The sequence below is a fragment of the Haemaphysalis longicornis genome, unplaced genomic scaffold, assembly GCF_048455015.1.
Source record: "Haemaphysalis longicornis isolate Haplotype H1 unplaced genomic scaffold, Haemaphysalis longicornis Haplotype H1 scaffold_7, whole genome shotgun sequence".
NCBI lineage: Eukaryota > Metazoa > Arthropoda > Arachnida > Ixodida > Ixodidae > Haemaphysalis > Haemaphysalis longicornis.
In genome coordinates, this window is record NW_027526422.1 from 114,771,948 (window position 1) to 114,795,324 (window position 23,377).

Sequence of the window (23,377 nt, forward strand, 5' to 3'; positions counted from 1 at the left end):
CAACAAGACAGCACGTGGAAATTTTCTCTTGTTTTTGTTGAAGCGCTCCATAGAATTTTGCATACTCATTTTATACACAATTGAAAAAAACTCACCTTCTAATTATAACATCCGCTCTGTTGGTTGGTTGATACCCACGCAGGTGGTAAAACGACATTTCAAGCGGTCGCATGCTGTTATTTCCCGTGTTTCAAAAGACAGTAAAAAAACGACAAAACAGATGCAGATACGTCAGCTGCTTCATGCGCACATCTTCTAAATCCATCGCCAACAATACGTTGCTGCTCCCGGAATCATTATCTGGTGTAAGAGCGGTTCGAAGAAACCCCCGAATCAGATTTCGTCTACAGAAAAGCAACAATACTGATCGCCAAACTGCTGAGAGTTTGCACATTCTGATCAATCTCCTTTAGACACCACTGTGACATAGAAGAGTGACCGTCAATATGTATGAATAGGTACGTTCATGATTTTTTCCCCTTGAAACTGATAGCGAACAAATATACAGTACACAGCAGTCTGTGTTTATTTTGTTGTATAATATGCCTAAAAACTTTCAGGGAAACTATGAAAGACTTCTAGACTCTGTAACAACAGCGATAATTTCGTTAAAAATTTTGGAAACACTACGGTGGCGATACTAGGTCAATTCCTCGTCCACTGATAGAATAAGTCTAATGCAAGCGGAGCCAATTTTCAGATGGCTTTAGCAAATAAATTTTACTTCATTCCAAGGCTCGTATATGTGTAGTACAAGCAGTTTACCCTCATTGATCGCATAAGGCTTATGGGCAAACTCGTAAATACTTCATCAGAAAAGGCCTAAAAACACTGACGGTTCGTAGGAGTGTCGGATCGAAAAACACTTTAAAGGTGTTGAATGACGACTTTCAAAGTTTAAAAATGCAGTATCGCAACCTTTAAACACCTTGAAATAAGCCCGAACTATAAATAGAATGGGACTTAAACAGTAGGGGCATAAACCTACGAACAAAGATTACATTTCAGGAATGGTCGAGTGGGGAAGTGTCGATGTGAGAGGGGGGAATACAGTTTTAGAGGTTATCAATTCTTAAAACCTGAAGCAAGGTTAGCGACATTCGTGCCGGCAATGCAGAGAAGGCTTCAGGGGCAATAATACAAGCAGCAACCATCGCAACCGAGGTAAAAGAGTTGTTTTGGCACAATCCGTAAGGGAATTGAGTGGCAACTTCGTGATTAAAACTTGTAACGCAGTGAGAAAACAGATTTTTTTTTGTATTTCTGTACTACCAACGCAGGGACAGAGAGACAAAGCTAGCAGAACAAATTTTGTTGGTGGGGCAAAGAAAAACACACTAAAAATCGGGAAAGAGGGAGGCAGCCAGTTCAAGCAACCAGAACGTTGGGTCTCATGCAGGTCTGAGAAAATATCTCACTAGCAACGCTTTTAAAGAAGTTGTGGAGTAGCTCATCAGAAGAGACTGAATTGTAGACAAATTCCTGTTTTGGCCCATGCACTCATACCGCCACACTGTGATTATTACCATGAAGTATAGGTTGAACCGAGCTTTTAAGCGGTTTTATAGTGCCCATAAGTGCTCAGTTTTCCGTCTGTGCATACATGCCTATAAATGCCTATTTTCAACACGGAAGCCTACATCTGCAATTTTAGCCTCTAGTTTCGCCTTCAAGTGCAGTTTTAGGTGGTTATATATGTTACCGGATGGTAATGGCTGTTCAGAGCACTATGGGGATGAATTTGGTCGTCTAGTTCAACCACCTTACAAAAAACACCCGCTAGTGGCAGTAAAACAATACCTGTGACGCACGGCAACGCTAGATCTCCTTTAAACTAAACCCCTTTCGCCACGTCATAGGACATTTTGTGGAAAGGAGTGGCGCTCCTGACACACAGCAACACCCGATCTCCTTTATGTAGTTGCTGTAACTGACAAACCAATAAAGTGGCGCTAGCAGTTCGGTTGAAAAAGCATGCACAATAACAAAAATAAAGTGCGGCTAATAGACCTTTTTTATTATTTTAGAGAGGAACTGTGCGTTTTATTGTTGTGTAAAAAATATAAATGGGTAATTTCACATATTTGTATTAAACCGCAATGATAGAGTGCTTTTTTTCGCCTATGTCCCGTGCCTAATCTGGCAACAGTGGGCAGATGTTTACAAAAATACATTACGATTGGGCTTGTTTGGTGAAATTTATTTCATTGCAATTTTAACAATTTATGAAAGTATTATGAAATCGCATTTGGTCTCCCTAAGTTCTGAGAAGCTTATGATTTGCTAGCGCCTGCTTACGAGGCTGCGCCGCTAGCTGCTCCTTCTCGTGCGGGTAAGGAGATAGGCGAACACCCCTTACGGGAAATGCCCGTTTCGGTGAAGGAGATTCTCCTTTGTTGTGTGTCACCGAGGCGAACGCCGTTTCGGTCGCAGTCTTTCTCTGCAAAGGCCTTTTAGGTGCCCGTGTGTCAGGGGTATAAGACGTTCATTCTAAGTGACGACGGGCGCAATTTAGGTTCAAAAATGTCGAGTTTGTGGTAGTTCGTTACTGTTTTTTCGATTTTCACTGGGATTTCTTTTTTATCTTCTTCAAACTTCTTCAAGCACGTGCACCCAAGTACCCTCGTTTCTGAATTCCTAAAACAGAACTCTTTTTTCGACGCAAGGGTTTAGCGTCGAACATGGCTTTGCTAGCATATCACTCCTACACTGAATAGCCAACTGCGGAGATGAATTTCCACATGCCTTAAATTTCACACGTCCGACGGTCTCTAAAACACGCTTTTTCATCAAAACTGTCTTTGTCTGTTTAACGCCCAATGAAAGCTGCTCGTCAATTGTGATGAAGTTCTTTGCAGCCTCGGGACGTCTTGCCTGAACAATTCGGATGTAATTGTACATTATAAAAATGCTAGAGTTGTACCTAACAGTCCTTATCTAAGAACATGGTTATTTCTTGACAAATTGCCGTCCCTCTTGTGTTTATTATTTTTTGTATGTTTTTCTTGTGTTTCATTTAAATTGAGTCAGGCATACATAAAGTCACGCTTTTTAAAACTCAGCATCCCAAGCTCTATTTTTTTTATTCCTGTTTCACTATATCCGACCCTCGAGCAAGCAACCGTATTCATTGAACATAAAAGTGAGGAAACGTGCGCTAGTACAATTAAGCCCAATGATCGCCATTAGTCCAGCAGTTTTTTGCGACGATTCAACGGCTGTGTTCACCTTTTGTGCCTCTGTTCGGTCCTGTCTAGATACAGTCCTAGATACAGCTCGTGCACATCATTTAAAATATTTGCGTTCATGGGAACATTTATGGCTCCTATAATGACGATGCTGCAGGCCTAAAAAGTTGTTTTGCCTTCATAATTTTGGCACCTAAAACGCGCATTGTAATGGCGTAAAGTCTGACCTCTACTTATCACCATAAATGTGCCCCTAGCATTAAAGAATGTAAATCGCAACCTATTCGGCCACAATGGCGATGTCAAATAGTTTGAAGCTGATGCAAAACCTTTCTTATTTTTTTGTGCCTGCACTGATAGAGAGACAAATTACGGTAATTCCGTACTTCGCAACTATGCCGAAATCGCTGTACTTGCCTTCTGTTTTTTGCACGTTGTGCAAGACTAATTACTAAACTGAGCGGCCCATTAGAGCTTTTTTGTGCTTTGGGACACACCGATACTTTCCCAAGTGTGAACAAAGCAATTCGCAAGAATTCGGCAGCTATGAATTCATATGTTCGGCAAATTTTTGCTTCAAGCCAACGTTCATAAATTAAGAAATAACAGGGCAGACACTGCGCCAGTTGAAGCCGGTCAATGTAATGAATGCTTGCGTTTGGATCACCCTTTGTCACCCTTTTTCGGTGAGCAATAAATGGAGGTTTTTCTAGCAAGATATAGCGATACCAGGCCATAATGTGAAGCACGCTTCCTTGAACATATTCCACACCAAGCAGCGGTTCTGTTTTCACAGCGACCTTGCCATTGTGTCAACTGTCAGAGAAAAAACGCAGCAATAATGTTTGACAGGCTTTATTATATGCGAACTCCCTATTCAGGTGCTCTTACTAAATGCCTCCCGATGACCCGCGCAAGCTGATATTACAGCGTCGGGCAGGTCGTAGTGTCTGTCACTCTTTCAAATTATTGTTAAGATATACGTACACTGCACACATTGCAAGAAAGTGATTTCTGCGTTAGAGAATGCTAACGCCGTGTGCGTCAAAATACCGGCCACTAGAATATTCTAAACTGGAGGAAATTGAAAACTACATAAAACGAGGCCGCCCTAGCAACACCGCTCAACAAGAAATTGCTTTCAAATTCACGCTTGAAATCTCGAATTAAGAAACGCTAGGCTATGACAACTAGCACTAGCGTTTCCCGCCAGCCCCAATTCCAGCAGCAGAACACCTGACACCTTTGCAATACAGCAACAACCGCCTTCGTGGCTGGGTGACAAGCAAACCTCGCTCTACCACTTGACGCGAATAATTGACGACCTATAAAAGACCTTTTTCACAGACCACCGAAGCACTGGTGAGTCAACTCAAGCGCCACAACATTAAGCCTGCAAGAAACTTCAAAATGCCAATATACCGCCGCCAGACAACCACGCAGTCAACAGTTGCAAAGAGGCAGTCGCACGATCTCCGCATCTGCGACCGTCACTGGAAGTCGCAAATCTGATTTCCTTGGAAGTAGAAGGTCACTTCTACTAGCAAATTCGAAGAAAACGCACAAACAATAATAAACTGGCCGCGCCAACCTTAAAAATTATAAGCGTCCCTCACACCCAAACCAAAAAACCGCGAAAAAATCTGAATAAAATCTCAGCTAATAAAATCATTCAAGCAATCCCAAACTACAATGAAGCGATAATGGCGCTGCATGGAAGAACAGATTCTTTGAAACGTCTGTATGAAGACCATAGTATTAGTTAATCTTCCGCTGCATTTGCCGCAAATGTGGCTGCGGCATTGGCTAATTCCGCATGTGGCTGCCATGGGCTAATAACAAATGCTGAAATGTATATATAATTCGCAGAACAATTATCGAGAATAAACTGTTGCGTGGCCATTTCACCCTAAGAAAGTGCAATAACCGCAGATATCAGATCGTTCGATATACCGGTGGCTGTACGCTCGCGTTGTGCGTTCCGGGAGACAAAAGCTGGCTTTCGAGAACTGATTATTCTTTTTCCCTCACTATATTAACATCCTCATCTGCACAAAAAAAATATCGCATTCCCGAAACGACATAATCCAAATAGTTATACAGCGGCCCCTCCCGCCATCGATAATCTGAGGCGTACCAGTTCTTTCGGCATTACAGGTCGCGAAACAAGAACAGTCCTGGGGATCCTGTGAGTAAATTGGAGATCTTGGCATGCACTTTCAAATTGGTCACAGCCTGCTTCAAGCAAAAAAAAAAAAACAATGGCCCTAACGATTCAGCGCGAACGCGTGAAAATTGAATTTATCAGGCTAATGACCTGAAGCGATTGAAAAAAGCGAGATGGAAGCAACTGGGTGTCAGGGGCTGGATGGTAGAGATCGGTGTTACACGGCAGGGCTGTCGTAACACGCCGTTCGACTCTTTCATCGGCCAAGCAGAATGCCCAGTCAATTTTAACTGAGTGATGGCGTGCAATTTTTCCGCCCACTCGATGTAGGCAACGCCACATTCTCAGCCTCATGCGCATATAACCGCTCCAATAAGCTCCTCGAGAAACAAGGCTGATTACTCTCACTAAACACGATAATATTACAGTTTCTTCTTAGACAGTAACACCAGAGTTGCGTCGGTTGTGCCGCGCTTGTTCAATCAAGCCCAAATATAAACCATTCATAACTCCCGGGTACGGGATTTGTATACATCGTCTTCACATAAACATTTAGCAGGCGATTTCTTCTCTTGGCAATACTAAAAGCCGTCATTGCAGTGCCTGTGCACATGCTTCCGCATCTTGCAGAAGAAAAACCCGTGCCCCGGTGTCTGTCGTCTGCGCTGATATGACCCGATTTTCAGCCTGCGCGTCAACAGATATGAATAATCGCAGTGACGTTGTGCAGACATTCTCTACTTTCCCTTGAGAACTCCGCATCACCACCAAAGAATGGAGTCAGGGTTGTCAAAGAGAATGGCATTACGCAACACATGCCTACGCTGCAGAGCCGTTGCCTTCGAACACAAACATCCACACAAGTGCGCCCCCACCATGCCCATGGCAGACCCCTGCACGACAAAAGCCAAATAATGCTCCGGAAAAAATTCTGAGCGTTCACCCACACGCTGACTGAGATAAAACGCTAGCTCAGCACCGAGTACATTGTTACCTGCGAGACTACCCGGATCTACAGCAAGAGGCCGAGTCGCTGAAGGGGAAGGCGCTCGGCGAGAGCCGAGAAATCTCTGGGCGATACTCACCACAGAAAGATATTGTCACCTTTCGTAGTAATAAACTCCACCTCCCATGATTGCACAATTCACCTCTCGGCCTCCAGTTTCCACTTGGTATACAGCCGCTGACCACGGGGATGGTCACGCGTGCGATACAGCAGAGGTGTTAAGAATATTTGGATTCAGACAAGCCGCCTCTGGAACTTGAACTTCGCAACGTTCAATGCGTGAACCCTACCTGTCGAGGGAAGCCTATCTGTACAATTAGAAGAGATCGCGGGCATCAAGTGGGTTGTAGTAGGGCTAAGTTAGGTTAAACGAAAACGAGAAAGCTTCATGGAGTTGAGTAGTGGGCACCGTCTGTGCGTCCGAGCATCTCAGGAAAAGAAAAAGCACAAGGTGGGATTTTTGATCAACAGGAAGACATCCGGAAACGCAGAGACATTCTTCAGCATTAACAAAAGGGTAGAAGTTGTATGATCAAGCTAAACAAGCGATACAGGCTAAATATAGTACAGGCCTATGTGCCAACAGTAGCTACGCTGCTGAGGCCTTAGACACTTTGTAAGAGGACGTAGAATCAGCCATAGGTATCAGAATGACTGATTTCGCAATTGCGACGAGAAACCTTAACGCAACCGGATGTGATAAAGGTAGGAGAGAGATCCCTTGGAAAGTTTCAGATCGGCACTCGCAACATTCGAAGACATGCACTGGTTGGATTTTCTGATAGAAATATTCTGAGGGTAATCAACATGGTCTTCGACAAAGAAAACAGTATGAAATTGACACGGAAAAGTCCGGACGGCACAACAAAAAATAAATTCACTTCATGTTAATTAACAGCCCAGGTATTGTGCATGACGTGGATGTATTATTGGAAAAGCGCCGTAGTGATCATAGGATGGTCCGGCACAAAGTAAGGCTGTCTCTCAAAAAAGAACTAGAAAACTCGCGAAAAGTAAGAAACCTAGCGTGGAGTCAGTCAGGGCCGGAACGAAGCAATTTAAAATAACCCTTCAAAACCAATTCCGGCTCTTCAACGGCAAGAACGAGGATTGGGTAGACACGTTAACTGGCAACCTCACAACTGCAATTATAGACTCAGAGCAGCTGTTTTAGATACAGCATGTGAAAAACAAGCAAAGAGAAATGTAAAAACAGGAAAATTTCGAGTAAGGTGGGCTAAACTGAATTTTAAGACCTGTCGAAATTAAATAACCGAAGTGAAACACGCCACATTCGTGCGTACAACATGGCAGCGATAAAAGAAACGCTTGAAGTAGGAGGAAGCTTAAAAGCAACTAAGATTGATTGATGATTGATTCTGGGGGTTTAACGCGCCGACGCAACGCAGGCGATGAGGCGCGCCGTAGTGGAGGGCTCCGTATTAATTTTGACCACCTGGGGATCTTTATCATGCGCCGAAATCTCGTACACATGGGCGTTTTTGCTTTTCGCCTCCATCAGAAAAGCGGCCGCCGCGGCCGGGAATCGAACCCGCGACATCGTCCTCAGTAGCGCAACGCCTTAGCCACTGAGCCACCGCGGCGGGTAAAAGCAACTAAGAGGAAGCTCGCCATCGGCATATACAGAGTGTCCGCGATTTGAAAGGTGCGCGGTATCATTACACGCAACGTGGCGAAGACAATCAAAATAGCTGGAGGATTCTACACACGGATATATGAGAGGGACGTTAACAAAGCGTAAACTACTGAGGCTACAAGAATAACTTGTTTGGTAGAGGCAAACCTTGCCTGTACCAAACTTGTCTCTACCTTGCTCACAGCATGCGGGATGGCTTACAGACAATAACGCTGGCCCTACAGCCAAGTAGGTTTCATCCTGCGTCCTAATACGGACTCCACGGTGGTGATACGGGAATTGCGCACAGTAGCCACTAATGTCACTATTTAAAAGGAACATCCGCACCCTACTAGACACGTACCCTTACCCTCTCCGGCTGTTGTGTGTTTGGCGGAATGGACGCCCCGCTCACATTGCACCGGATAGAACTTGTCACTCTACGTTATTCCTCGGCCGCTGCCAATGATGACAACTGATTCACTAGAAAACATTCCCGAACGGAAGAAGGAATGGAAAGAACGCCAGACGTGCCCTCAACCTTTTCGCCCCCCGCTCCCCCGCTCCCCGGGACGTCCCCAGTAGGTGCTCACTGAGGAGAGGTTTTGCTGCGCAGACTTCGCGTTGGAGTGGCTCTTTCACCTGCTGTACCCCGGGCGTGGGCGTCACTCTACCATGGCCCATTAGATTACGCCTGCCTATTCTGCACAGCTTCTGCCAAACAAGCTGGTACGGATCGTGTATTATGAGCGTGTTCATTACTAGACACAGCGAATCAATCCTACAAGACCCCCCGCCCTCCAGCGGTGGCTCTGAGGACACCACCACCGCTCCCGTCTCCGACAGACGCGTGCCTGTCTGTATCCTCAAAATATGATTTTATGCCAATGGGAATATTGTCGCAAATACCAAAGTACAAGAATAGCTTACGGTGTTTCTCTAGCAAGTAAAGATGTGGTAGGAAAGCATCTCAAGGGCATGAAAAAAGAAAAACCTGCAGGTGATGACGGGATAACCGTACATCTTTTTTTTTTAAAAGGAGAAGATTGTACTGGGAAAGCTTGCTTAACTATTTTCGGAATGCATAAGGACTCTAGAAGTGCCCAAAGCTACCCCGCGGAGGGGTAGGATAACAGCCGCTGGATTAGGGAACAGAATAAAATGGAGGACATTCTAGTTGAAATAAGCGAAGCGATTGCGCACGGGCGGGTCACGTAATGCGTATTCGGTACGAGAGGGGGACTTTGTGTAACAGAATGGCTTTCTATACATCGCACACGCAATAGCGGTCGGCTGAGGTCCAGATGGAGTGGTTTGCTACGAAAGTTTGGGGGAAGGCTATGCCTCAGCCAGCGACGTATAGGTGTAGCCGTAGACCTTTGGGAGAAGCTTTCGTCCTTCAGTGTGCACAACCAGGCTTATGATGATGATGATGAGGATTATGGTGAAACAAATTTAATGCCATTCCACACTGTGATTGTGGATGACCAAGCGGAGGGCGTGTGGATTACCGGAAGGGGCTCAGCGGAATTGAAGCCGCACCGACATTTTTGCGTTTCTGGCCTCGGGGTGTTTGCAGTCCCGACGGGAATCGCGCTTAAGCTTGGTGCCTGCGGCACCATCGTCGTCCATTTTCTCTTTCCTCCACCGTCACTCAAATCAGCGCTACTTTGCACGCCAGCGCTCTTCGTAGGCACGCTGTTCTTCGTCGCTGCAGACAGCACGCATTTTACGATAGCCCGACCGAAACGCAACTGTAATAACGATGCTTGGCGATGTATTAGTACCAGTAGACAGTTTTACTTTCCCGTGCGTACAGAGTTCACGTACGCAAATGTGAGAAGTATACGTAACCCACGCGCATGTAGTTTCAAAGCCTCATATTTACGCGACGCAACGCACACCACAAGTACAAGCAACCTGGATGCACGCACTCACCGCCCCTAGCCTCGCGTAATTCCTGGTGCCATCTACTAACAGACACAGCCACTGCTGTAGTCACAGGTGATCTCGCAAGGCTGTTGCTATCACGATAACAATCGCTACTTTGTCAGGCTTAACAGCTGAAAAATCTCCTTTCTGTCTGAAAAGCGAAAGCTTTTCGTAGCTCGAAACTTCATCTGAGATTACAAATGGGCAATTCGAAGGCGAAAGCAACAGCTTAGAGCATGACATCGAATTGATAGATTAGCGACGAAGCTGTTATCGCTGCGAAGCGGTCGGGCCTGGCGCCGCCATTTTGGTTAACTCTAAGTGCGGAAGCAACGTAAAAACCGCAACGCAAAATTCGGAACCTCACGTACGTCTGTAAGTCTCACGCAGGCCTTTTGCCTTCTTAAAATTGGCTCTGCTCCCGTGTGAAAGTTCTACGTACAGTCGCCAGCAAAAGTTTGCGGGATGTGCGGCGCGTGGCCGAGCGGCGCAAAACTGCATTGCTGCGCCATCTGCAGCCTGCGAGCGCCGGGTCGCGGCTCAATGAACTGGCGGGCTAGGCGCGCTTTGCGCATGCCTGTCCTTTATTTGTTACCGGGCATCTCTGGTCACTCGCTTGCCCGTGACATGCTTTCGATATTCGCGGCAGCCGCGATGGCGGCGCGTGACCATCGCTGTCGTTCTGCTATCACTGGTGCTACAAAACACGCAGCCCGCGGCCGCCGTTTGCGCGGCGCGCAGCATTCAATAAATCTTATCTTCCAAGTGATGTAATAATCCACAACTAGATGTATTTTACAGGAGCTAATAAAGGCTACCTGCGGAAACTGCGTACCTCGATGTGGTGCTTAGAAAAAAAGTCGCGTCGCCAAATTTAATCATGCGGCAAAGCAAACTTTCTGGGGAAAGATCGAGCTCTCAATATAATGTAGGTCTCATGTAAACATCATACTGGAATTGGCCGCGAGGACGACCGTTAGCATTACGCCGAATCACATTTACTTCCCATAATTAGTTTTAGGGAAGCCGTAAACGATACGGCATTCAATACATGACATACAGTTACCGAAAACGGCTGTACCTCTTGTTTTGTTGGAACTACCCCAAATAAAATTTTGTGATACTTAACCCCTGAGATGAATAAAACGCAATTGTGGGTCAGCTGACTGTTTATCGGGTCTTAGGTTAGAAATAAAATAAAAGTATTTCCTATTCAACCAGCAGTGCCTCTTGAATGATAAAGCCGGGTTCAGACTGTCCGCAACTGTCGTAACTAACTTTAAAGAATGACGTCATTTCACGTCTCAATCCACCGACCAGCGTGACACGCCGTCTTTTTACGTACATGGATCACGATATAGCTTTTGCGTCGATAGTCTGAACATAGCCTAAGATTTATTCAACGTTGCGCGCCGCGTAAACGGCGGCCGCGGCTGGGTATTTTGTAGCACCAGGGATAGCAGAACGACGGCGATGGTCACACGGCGCCACCGCAGCTGCCGCGAATATCGAAAGCATGTCACGGGCAAGCGAGTAATCAGAGATGCCCGGTGACAAATAAAGGACAGGCATGCGCAAAGCGCGCCTAACACGCCAGTTCCTTGAGCCTCGACCCGGCGCTTGCTGGCTGCAGATGGCGCAGCAATGCAGTTTGGCGCCGCTCCGCTACGCGCTGCACATCCCGCAAACTTTTGCTGGCGACTGTACGTAAAGCTTCTACGTACGTGAAAATAACACCGTCTAGTAAGGAGTAACGCACATTGTTCATGTGCATAACTACGTTTATTTTCTCTGTCACTTGTCCCGCTTCCCCTTACTCTAACGCAATCGGCAGAGGAGAAGAAGTACGGGAAGGGGAGGGCCCGTGCGGCTACCTGAGGAGGAGGGTATGGAGCGGCTTCTCTCAGTCTAGGGACGCAAAAAGCGTGCAGTCAGCCTGCAATCGCTCCGCCGTAAAACGGTGATTTTTATGTACACCCCATTTCCTTTTTATTTCTCATTGTGCATTGCATGCTACTCTTCCACCATGAATCGGCAGTATTTCAGAGGACAAAGCTACTAGGCACGTTTGAGGGTACTCTGTGGACGCTGTCGAAAACAACTGCGCGTTTCGCTGCGAAGTAATAGGTGGCACAGCAAACGTCCAGTTATAACACGTCTGCGGAACGCTACCTGTTGTATAAACACGGAATGGCGAAGTTTTGCAATGCCAGTTTTTTGTAGATGCAAATCGAAATCTAACAGCTCCTGAAATAGTTTTACAGCGTAATGATTTTTTTCGAGTACCGTTCATGTTGCGAATTCAATATTCTCATAAATCATGCTTGATGTTTTAGCATGGCGTTTTAGCACGAAATCGCGGCTGTTAGGCTAGTTGTATTCCTTCACTGATTCACCAGCTTGTCCTCTCGCCGTTTTTTTAGATGCGCGTGTATATGTATATAGTCTCTGGCTGCTACGGCAGGTGCGACGATGTGTTCTATTGTACCAGTATATCACAACCATCATTTTCGGTTCAATACAGTTCTTCAATTGAAGCTGTCAGTGTGCCACAAATAACCGGAGTGGTTTTAGCTGCGACAAAATGTGAATTTTCAGTTCACCTACGAATACCGGGTGATACTGCTGTCTTCCATAAGCATAAAGCACCCATAGAGGATATGCTCCACTAACTCCATTGAGTACCCGGCCTTGCGCGCCCCTGAATTTGCGCGCGGACAGACAGGACACTCGCTATGATTCGGGTTATTGCATACGCCTTGGTGTGCGCATTCGAAATAGAGGGTTGCACGGGTGCCCGTCTGATGAGGAAAACACATGACAACAATAAAAACTGTCACCGACCACGAATGTTTAAAATAAAAATAGGCGTTTCGGCTCCCGTACGGGTGCATTGTTCACAATAAAAATTGGGGGCGAAAGTAATCCGGTTATGTTAGCTTCAAGATGTGACGTGGGCAACGCACGTACACGTGTGGGAAGTTGTAGTCATTGCGGTTAAGTGTGTGCTCCGTATACCGGATTGTCAGGTGTTCAAGATAAAGCCGTGAGGTGAAATTGTTCTCTTTTCCGATTATTGTCGCATTGGCCAAATCTATTTCATGGGGTGTTGCTTCAGCTTGTTCGGCGAGAGCGTAAGAAGACACGTTATTCTTTCTTACGCCGTACATGTGCTGCTTGAGGCTTTGCTGAAAATTACCTGCCTCACCGACATAGCTTTGGTCGCAGACTGCGAAGGGAATGCTGTAGATAACGCCTGGGAACTTTTCCTCTGTGAGCTTGTCCTTCACGTTCCCGAGGGAGTGCCGTAACGTTTGTGTTGGCATGTGCGCTATCTGTACACTGAAGGGGCTCAAATTGCGCGTCAAGTCTTGGCTAATTCAAGGTACATACGGAATGGGAGCAGGACGATTGGGACGGGTGTTGTCGGACAGCGCAGGACGTCCTAGCTGATGTTCCACGGAGCGCACAAATGAGTAAGGGTAGCCACTTTCAGAGAGATCCTATGCACGTGCTGTATGTCGGCGGCGACATCATCCGGTTTTTTGCAAACCCTCAAACGGTCTGTAATCAACGGTCTCTAATGGTCTCCCACAAACGGTCCGTAATCGCCTCGCTTGTAAAGCACGCGAAGAGGGTTTGCAAGAAACCGGAAAATGTCGCCGCCGATATTCAGCACGTTCAAGGGGATCTCTCTGCAAGTGGCTACCCTGACTCATTTGTGCGCTCCGTGGAACGTCAGCTAGAAAGTCCTGCGCTGACCGGCAACACACGTCCCAATCGCCGCGCTCTGATACCGTATGTACCTACAATTAGCGAGCACTTGACGCATGACCTATTTCCCTACAGTGTACAGGCAGCGCAAGTGCCAACCCAAATGTTACGGCACTCCCTGGTGAACTGAAGGAAAAGCTCACAGAGGATAAGTTCCCAGGCATTATCTACAGCATTTCCTTCGCAGGCTGCGACCGAAGCTATGTCGGCGAGGCAGGCAATTTTCAGCAAAGCCTCAAGCAGCACATGTACCACGTAAGAAAAAAGAACGTGTCTTCTTACGCTCTCGCCGAACAAGCAGAAGCAACACACCATGAAATAGATTGGGCCAATGCGAAAATAATTGGAAAAGAGAGCAATCCCACATCACGGCTTTATCTTGAATTGCTGAGAACCTGGTTCACGGAGCACGCACTTAGCCGCAACAACGGCGACTTCCCACACGTGTACGCACGTTGCCTACGTCACATCTTGAAGCAAACATAACCGGATCACTTTCGCCCCCACTTTTCATTGTGAACAAGGCATCCGTATAGGACCAAAACGTCTTTTTTTAGATTTTAAACATTCTTGGTTGGTGACAGTTTTTATTGTTGTCAGGTGTGCCCATTTAAGATGCGCCTGCTTGAAACCCCTATAACTCGTTCATGTATCCGTGTGCATCATGGTCAATTCTCTGATTTGGTACATCACACACAACTGATTCCACTGGTGAAACCAACATGCCTTTGTCAGTTTTCGCCGTAATATAAGGGCCTATGTCTGCTCCCGCATCCTAATTACCGCCGATGTATAGGTTACTGCTGCGAGCTTTCTTTGTTAGCATGTATCACGTCAGCGGTAAGCTGACCCCACTGTGTACAGACGTTCGCAACATCCACGGTAAGCATGTGGGTTTCCGGCAAACATAGAACTGTTTTTTATACCCCCTCATGGTATATCGAAAACGCTATGCGCTTTTTTCAAGTTTGCAAGTGCAACGTTTTTTTTTTTCTCAATTCGCAGGGACAACACGGCCTCCTCGTGACCGCAGACACCTCGTCCACGTCAAAGAGTTCCCGTCAGGCAATGGGGAATTTTCCAGGGCATGCGATTCCTGGAACCTTCTTCATCATTGTAGGCGTATGGTGGACATTTTCCGCTTGGTGGGAATACTTCCGCAGCAAGGCTCAAAGCCGCTCTTACGTGGCCCGCTGCACGTACCCGCTCCCCGGGATATTCCGGGCGTATTCCTTTGAAGGCGTCATCAAAATTGTAGGCTCCGCTTACTGCCTTCGGGGCGAAATTATCACAGGTATCCATGAGGGCAAATTTGTTCCAACTGAGAACACTCAACACCTGTCCATGGACCTTTTCTACATGTTCAGTGGTATTGTGGACGTGCTCACCAACAATGGTTTCCCTCTCCCACCTGGCACGGACTACGTCGCGCTTTTCTTCGCCGTAGCAGTGGAAGGACTGCTATTCAACTTTCATTTGCACGGACGACCTCCACTGAACGTCATGGTCCATACAATGCTAATTTACGTTACTGCGGCTGAAGCGACGTGCATCATGGTTGAGCTCACAAAGCCGCACAGCGTACTGGCGGCCCTCGGTCGGGCCTATTTCAGGACCCTTCAGGGCACTTGGCTGTGGCAGCTGGCTTTCATGCTGTTCGGGCGGTTCCCAGATTATCAAGCGTGGGACCAAAACGACCATGACAATATGATGCTGGCAGCTAGCGTGTTTGCATGGCACATGCTCGGTGGTCTTTTAAACAGTGGCTTCTTCGGTTTGCTAGCTTGGGGCATCTCCAGGACATGCAAACACAAAGATCAGGTTGATCAACAAAATTACGGACACTCCGACCTGGCATCCATCATGGTGCAGTCGGGAAAGAAAAAGTAAAGATTAGCGAAAAAGGCGGCAGTAAATTTTTCTGTTTAATACTATCAAGTGCTGAAAACTGCACGCTGCATCAATTAAGACCATGCCGCTACAAATAAAAGGAAACTAAAAGGATGTGCGCGTCACTTATTCTTTTGTGCAAATTGAGTACAACCAATGCTCAGCCTTTACTACTTATTCATTAGTGAGATTTCCAACTTTTATCTATAATTGAGCCCAAATTTACTCTATCCATAGGATAATAGCATGTGATATTAGTATATGCAGAGCATAATAGCACAGGATAATAGCTCCTCCGAGAAAAGGAAGGAAAACTTCAAAACCGGGTAATCGAATATAAACAATATAACCATTAACGAGGAAAATGTTCAGGATAAAAAAGGAGTATTTTCATGACGCTCTAAGCATTGTTTTTATGACTCTCCCAGAGTTACCTTCATTTTTGTATTAATCGATTGACATTAAAAGTATGCTAATCGTAGGCTGGAGAGCAAACATCGCATAGGCTTCGGCCCCATGCAGAAAATGTGTCAACGAGTATAAATGGGCACTCGATATTTGATGAAGCTTCCACACTGACGCGCAAGGATTTATCTGCATCTTTCGTGTTAGGTCTCTCCTTTTCACTCTCTCTTACCTACTTACCATGCCATATAATACGCAGGTATCCACAAATGCGGAACCACCATCGAAGAAGCCTGAATTACTTTGGCCCTCATCATGAAAAAGCAGAGAGTATGGCGACTTCTTCGGGTGCAAAACTGTGCCATTTTGTTTGGCCAATTGAAAGCCATTTAGGGGTTTCCTATTAACGCAGTCCGTAGACTGAAAGATTTCGCGCAGTTCATACGGTATTGTGACAAACTGAGTCACGCAGAAACTGACTCATGAAAAACTCAGCTATGCAACGATTCGCCAGCTTATATTCTTTTTTTTTCAACCACACCAGATTCTATAATAAAGGCTAATCGATACACATGCAGGTTACGCAAATAGCATGACCATAACTTTTGACCAGAATTGCTAGCCATTTTTGAATGCTTTATCTTTCATATACTTCTTCTCATTTACGTTTTGCCTAACTATCGATCTAGAGTCGCTGTGGCGGATTCATCATTTTTGTTTTCAGGAAGTTATTATACACACGTCTGTATGGCACCTCCATTGCAACTAACAAACTTCAATCGGTCTAGATTAATGTTGAATTCCAATGGCAGATCCGGAGCAATTTCGGAGCAATTTTTTTGCTCTATCTGGAGCAAACGCGTTCCAATGGCAGATAGGGATCAACCAAATTATGTTCCAATGGCAGATCGGGAGCGCCGTTGCAGCCGAGATCGCTCCATGGAGCAAGAAAAGTTGTAGGAGGATTTGTAACTGGGCTAGTTGGTTCATTGCATGAAGTTGAACAGCGCAGGGACGGTCGCCTCTGCTCTTAGTCTCGTCCCTGCGCTGTTCAACTTCATGCAAAGAAAAGTTGCCCCGCCGAAAACGGCGGAGTCGGCCGGAACTCACTAGAGCGCTTACTTTTGCCGCGTGATGTCGCCAACGTCGCCGCCGTCTGCGCTTCCAGCCAATGCTCGCCTCCTCCGCCTCCTCCAGCCGCGCAGCGCGGGATGAACGCGCCAGCGGGTACCGGACGATTTGGGAAAAACGCGACGCAAAGAATGCTGGGGATTTCCTGTTCCCGTCACGGTTCCGCACTTTGCTCCGGCAGAGGCGGCTGCGTGCCAAAGGCAGCTTCGGAGTACCTGCTGTTCGCTCAGATGGCGGTGACCGCTCCGGATCTGGCACTGGAATTCAACATAAGCTTTGTATGTGTTTCCCTTTCAACACAAACAATAATTGTGGCCACTTATTGTTCTCCCATGTTTTCGTATTCAGAGTTTTAAAAAAACGGTTGAGGTTATGATTAACCTCAAGAAAAAAACACAATTGCTAGAAACAGTATTAGCACCATATTGCACACTTATAAAAGCTAGTATCTTGATTACATTACAATTTCTCAATGGGAACATTACAATTGCTCAATGTGATAATATATAGCCGTTATTAAACACGCGGGACATCTATCTCACAGCGGCCAAGCACTTTTTTTCAAGAATGCCTTATGTAGCAAGACAAACGCCGGGGATTCTGAAATATAACTAGCGTGTTTTTGAATTGCCTCAAAAGACATACACTAATCTGCCAGAGCTAAACCATAACAACTCGTTTGTCTACAGTAAACTTTGCAAGAGTAGTATGAAAATAGACGGAGCAATGTTTGCCGCACGACACTGCTGATAGAGTCAAGGTTACTTTTGAAATACCTGAGTAACCTTGATATTCGCTAAAGTTCAACTAAAAAAAATGTTCTCTTCTCAAAGAAATTTCTGGATACCTCACTTTTTACTCGTAGTAAATATCCCAGGTGAAAACGCAATGCCGGCACTGCTGCGTAACAACCTTGTGCTTTACTTGGGGTGGGAAAGAAGCTGCCACAGTTCTGTAATCCTCAAAAATAGCAATACATGCGAAAAAACAGGCAACATCACAAAACGTTTAGGCAGAATGACAACTGAACTCACCTTAAGCGTGTCTATAATACAACTATAGTATGTTTCAAACATGATGACCATAACGGCTGCAGCGTACATGTTTTTCACAATTTATTTGTGTCACGTCGTAATACCAAAGCTACGCCTCCATGCTGAAGTTTGTTCTGTGGCGGCCTATGTCAGCTGATGAAGTATCGAAACCTCTTTCGCTATAAAAAGTAGCTGCGCACGTCTGGACAAAATTGTCTCTGTACAGTGAAGGCAGTAGCTGGCCGTATTGTAGACGTTTTTCCGCATGTAATAACACGATTACTATCCTTACTTTTATTTACAATGTGACACAACAAAGTGTAAATACGGTAAATGTTCGCGTATTGCAGAACTTCAAAATACCTGTCAGCTTGCATTGGAAGAGCCCCGGAGCCTATGTATTGAAAGGGCCTATCGCACAGGCGACAATTCGTAACGTCGCAGCAATAATTGGTGCCGGATGCAGTGTAGTCTTATGCGGGCGCATTCTGGCCATTTACTTTTTTGCCTGAGTACAATGTCCTTATTTCGTATTTGCGCCATACCGCTATCCTGTGACAAAGGCAAACGTTTCCTGAAGTCGTACTTGTTTGGGCAAGTGGAGCCTTTGTTTATCATTTATTCCTATGGATGTTGCGTTGGCAGAACGTATATCGTTTTTTTGTATTATATGTTCCGATATGTGGATTGGCGCTCATTTGGGAAGTTTTGTATTGCCAATGTTTGTATGTTAGAGCTCGATTTGTTCACTGCATTGCAACGCAAGCTACTGTTTTCCCCTTGTAAACATGTTTTTTGTGTTACTGCAAACTGTGACTTTTATGTCATTTAATGAGTTGTCAGCGCCTTATGATACGCTACAGTGCAGTCTTTGCCACCCTGCTACTGAGTGTTTGTTTTAAGTGTGCACTTTCCGGTTTCGAGCTTTGATTTCAAGACCCAGTTTCAATTTTCGCCTGTTATACGGCACATTATTTGTGATAATGATTGCGATGTAACTTTTCATCTTTCCAGCCTATTGCAGAAGCAATATTGGTGTCACTATTTTATTCCCTTTTTTCATGTTTCAGTAACCCAACTTGTTGTGTCCATTATTGCTATTAAAATAAAAATTACTATTCGAATTTCTCTTTTTATTGTTTTCAAAGCATCGTTGTGCTGCTGTGTCGCACGAATGTGCAGAATATTTTTCAATACAGTGTCATTCTCCTTTGATGGTTCTTTCATTAAGAGACCCTGTGACACTGCCAATAAAAGGCTACTCATTCCTCCGTACCTGAACTCACACCGAAAGATATCGCCATCGCCAAGGCAGAGGAGCATGCATTCATTGCTCTTCGCAGCATATCGGACTTTTAGTTTTAACACCCATGCCGGTCAAGGTTTCTTCTGTCCGTGCGGATTGTTCTCAGGATATTCCGCTCGGGGAAATGAAGAGGGCGAAAACGCTACGCCAAGACAGGTGAGTGAAATTATCCAAAAGGCAAGACGCCCACGAGAATGTGTTGGGAGTTCACGCCTGCAGGAAATACTGCGGTTCGGGAGATCCCGGGATTCACCCCAGGACCTTAAAGCCATAAAAACTGCAACCTAAACACTGGATTGCCCCACAGGCCGTAGTGGTACAGCGTTAGCAGCAGTGGGAAACAATAATATGCTCAGCCAATTGGAAACGAAAAATAGTTCCCGTGGTAGGAATCAAACCTGTGTCCCTGGAATCACGAAACCTCCGTCTGTCCGGTAGCGCTATCACCGTATTCTTTTTTATTGATGACGTAAAAACTGACTGTAGAAGCTATAAACTCACAGGCAATCTGCAATAGTATCACATTCACTAACATACGTTAATAAAAGGGTCAACTGTACATATTTAAAAGTCAGGCAGACAAACACCCGCACACACACACACACACACACGTACACACTTGTAGGAGGTGCAACCAGGCCCGCGGTTGTGATTGAGAGGCATATGCACAAGCGCTTTCGCGACGCCTAGCTTTCGATCTGGGTTCCTTGGGCGGGTATTTGCCCTGGACTTTGGCTGAACTGACGTGGACTCTGGCTTAAGACTCACAATTTAGATTTTTGACTTCAAGAGGGTGGATTATAGAAAAGGCTTCGCTTTTTAGTCTTCTTTCTCTTAAGAAAGGGCCAGACCTAATAAAAGCCAAGTGAGCAAGTGAAGACCACCTTCTCCCTGTTTCCTGTTTTCGCATCTCACTTGCGAAGGTGGCCAAGTTTTTTTCTGTTACTTTTGTTGCGAATTTCATGCAAGTGGCCAGTGAATGTGCCTACGCGTGCAACAGAAAGGAAGCCGGGATATAGCTGTGATTTCGCTGTATTCAAATCAGTACAGCTTAGAAACGATTCACAAACCGAGAGAGTAAAAGTGTTTGGCAAGTTTCTAATAAATCGTCTCAACTTAATGCAGTGATATTTGCTGGGTACTTGTGGAACCCTTCTAAATACTGGATTCGGTTGTTGAGTGCGTTCTGAAGGTTCTTTAGAGTTTAAAAATGGCGAAAATATTGTTGCAGGGTTCCTTTATAACTTTCCGCACGCAGTACGTCCGCTAGATGAGAAGGCATAGCTTGAGTAAGAAATATATTCACCTCTTGGGCGCAGACAAACTTCGGTGTTGAAGCCTTGTACACAGAAGAACTAAGAGGTCACATTATATTTAAATGGAGCTATCTCTGTATACGGACTTTTCTCCTAAACTATTGATCTTACTCTTCTCTGGTCTCTCATAAATTTCGCGGCATAGCTTTTTCTTTCAAGTATAACCTGATTACACTGCCACACATGATATCTGCTGCATTCCGATTCAAATTTAGAGATGCAGGTATTTTTTCTCTATGGAACTGCGTGCGCAAAAATGCGTTTGGATGTACGTTTATAGCGTAAACCTGGAGCCGTGACTACGAAGTGGAACTTAACTTGTGTACTTGTGCCCTTCAAATTGATTGATTTGATGATTGATTGCAGGGTTTAACGCGCCGACGCAACGCAGGCGATGAGGCGCGCCGTAGTGGAGGGCTCCGGATTAATTTTGACCACCTGGGGATCTTTAACGTGCGCCGAAATCTCGTACACACGGGCGTTTTTGCTTTTCGCCTCCATCAGAAAAGCGACCGCCGCGGCCGGGAATCGAACCCTCGACCTCGTGCTCAGCAGCGCAACGCTGCCCTTCAAAACCACTCCATTAGTTATTTTGCGCAATTTTTTTTTCGTCTTTTTGGTAATACCGTGTTGGCAGGGGGAGGCTGCTTTGCTCCTCAGCGATTTAGTACCCTCACTGTTGTCGAAAATGCCCATCTTTCACAAACTGCGAATTAACAGCCTCAGTGTTGAGAATTGCAGCAGACCACAATCCTGCTAATTACCCCGCACCTCATCCAACTTCTGGTATCTCATCAAGGTAGCGTACAGAGAAGTTGGGCATTAACGGAAATTTTAGGCTTTGTCACATAGTTTGCGGCATTCGTTGGAACAACCTGCGCCAGAATTTTATTTATTGGGCGGTGGCTCAGTGGCTAAGGCATTGCGCTGCTGAGCACGAGGTCGCGGGTTCGATTCCCGGCCGCGGCGGCCGCATTTCTGATGGAGGCGAAAAGCAAAAACGCCCGTGTGTACGAGATTTCGGCGCACGTTAAAGATCCCAAGGTGGTCAAAATTAATCCGGAGCCCTCCACTACGGCGCGCCTCATCGCCTGCGTTGCGTCGGCGCGTTAAACCCCACAATCAATCAATTTTATTTATTGGGGTCAAAATTTAGTCTTTGCTCTATACATGTGTGAATAGTATTCGCGCATAAATTTGCCCGCCCAAAAACTACAGTACGCCGAAAAGTAGGGCTAGTGTTCGTCCGCACACGAGGCACTTTCCTCGTCAAGTCGATCAACGGCCTTTTTTTTCTTCGTCCAATATCAGGAACTGCTGTTTTTGAGGTTAAAATAAAGATTTCATTGAGGCGCCGACGAATGAGCGCCGCTTGCTATACAACAATCAACATATGAAATCCTTACGAAGAAAGCAAATGCAAACACTCAAGCTACGACAGAAGTGAAGGTTTTAACAAAAGAATTTCTAAAGGCTGATTTCAACGCTTCGGTATGACGTTTTTACGCTCGTTAACTCTCTGGCTTCTGCGCGCGTAAAAAAGTGCTTGATCCGCATTTAAGACACACATCCACCCCGCATATTATTGATTGATTGAAGGGTTTAACGCGCCGACGCAACGCAGGCGATGAGGCGCGCCGTAGTGGAGGGCTCCGGATTAATTTTGACCACCTGGGGATCTTTATCGTGCGCCGAAATCTCGTACACACGGGCGTTTTTGTGTTTCGCCTCCATCAGAAAAGCGGCCACGGCCGCCGGGAATCGCACCCGCGACCTCGTGCTCAGCAGCGCAACGCCTTAGCCATTGAGCCACCGCGACGGGTTCCACCACGCATAATTTCCCCCCGTCGACAGCGAAGTAAACTTGAGCAGCCTACTTGCACTGAAGCACAGAAACAGGATCATTAAATGAGGTCTTTAAATCATTAAATCAATAAATCAGGATCAGGTCTTTTTGAAAGAGGATTGTCACTAAAAACTTGCAGAAGATGCCTCAACCTATTCTAATGAGATGGAATTGTGTAAGGGCTTATTTATTCTAGGTTTGTCGAAAGGACAGCCCACAATCCTGCCGCTAGGCCTACCACATGTACATGGGTATCCCTGTAGCTACTTGTGGCAGAATGACTACCCATGCTGCAGCAAAGCTGCTCTACTGAACGAGAATGCCAGCTGAGAAGCAGGGAGAGATTTTTGATGCGGGTGCATTAAAGCGCGCCCTATGCCATTGGAATTGGTCGGGCTCCGAATAATTGGTCGGGTGCCGAACATGGACCCTTTAAGACTTTTTTGTACAGTGAAGCACAAGTGCGAAGCAGAAGTTATACCCCTTGAATGTGCCGTCGACAATCACGTCATCTAACGACAATCACGTAGCCCTTACTTAAGCTATACATGAATAAACATATTTGTGTCGATGTATGTGCCTGCATGTACGTGTGCACCTGTGCGTGAGTGCATCTGTGAGCGTGTGTGGGTACGTGCGTGCGCGTGCGTGCGTGCGTGCATGTGTGTGCATGTGTGTCGTGTGCGTTGTGTGTTTTCTGTGGGTGAAAGTGTTCCGAGTTTGCTGCGTGTGTTCCGTGTCTGTGT

General features: G+C 45.9%; 1 protein-coding gene across 2 annotated transcripts; it reads left to right on the plus strand.

The window, feature by feature from the left end:
• Positions 1-266: 266 nt before the first annotated feature.
• LOC144146838 (transmembrane protein 45B-like) lies at positions 267-19,290 on the plus strand. Of its 2 annotated transcripts, none has more exons than XM_077678775.1 (2): positions 267-458; positions 14,709-19,290. In XM_077678775.1, the coding sequence occupies exon 2, from the start codon at positions 14,772-14,774 to the stop codon at positions 15,591-15,593; it is 822 nt and encodes a 273-aa protein (XP_077534901.1). In that variant the 5' UTR covers positions 267-458; positions 14,709-14,771; the 3' UTR covers positions 15,594-19,290. The 2 variants fall into 2 exon arrangements, with proteins under 2 accessions (XP_077534901.1, XP_077534902.1); XM_077678776.1 differs by lacking the exon at positions 267-458 and adding an exon at positions 5,264-5,376.
• Positions 19,291-23,377: the final 4,087 nt, after the last annotated feature.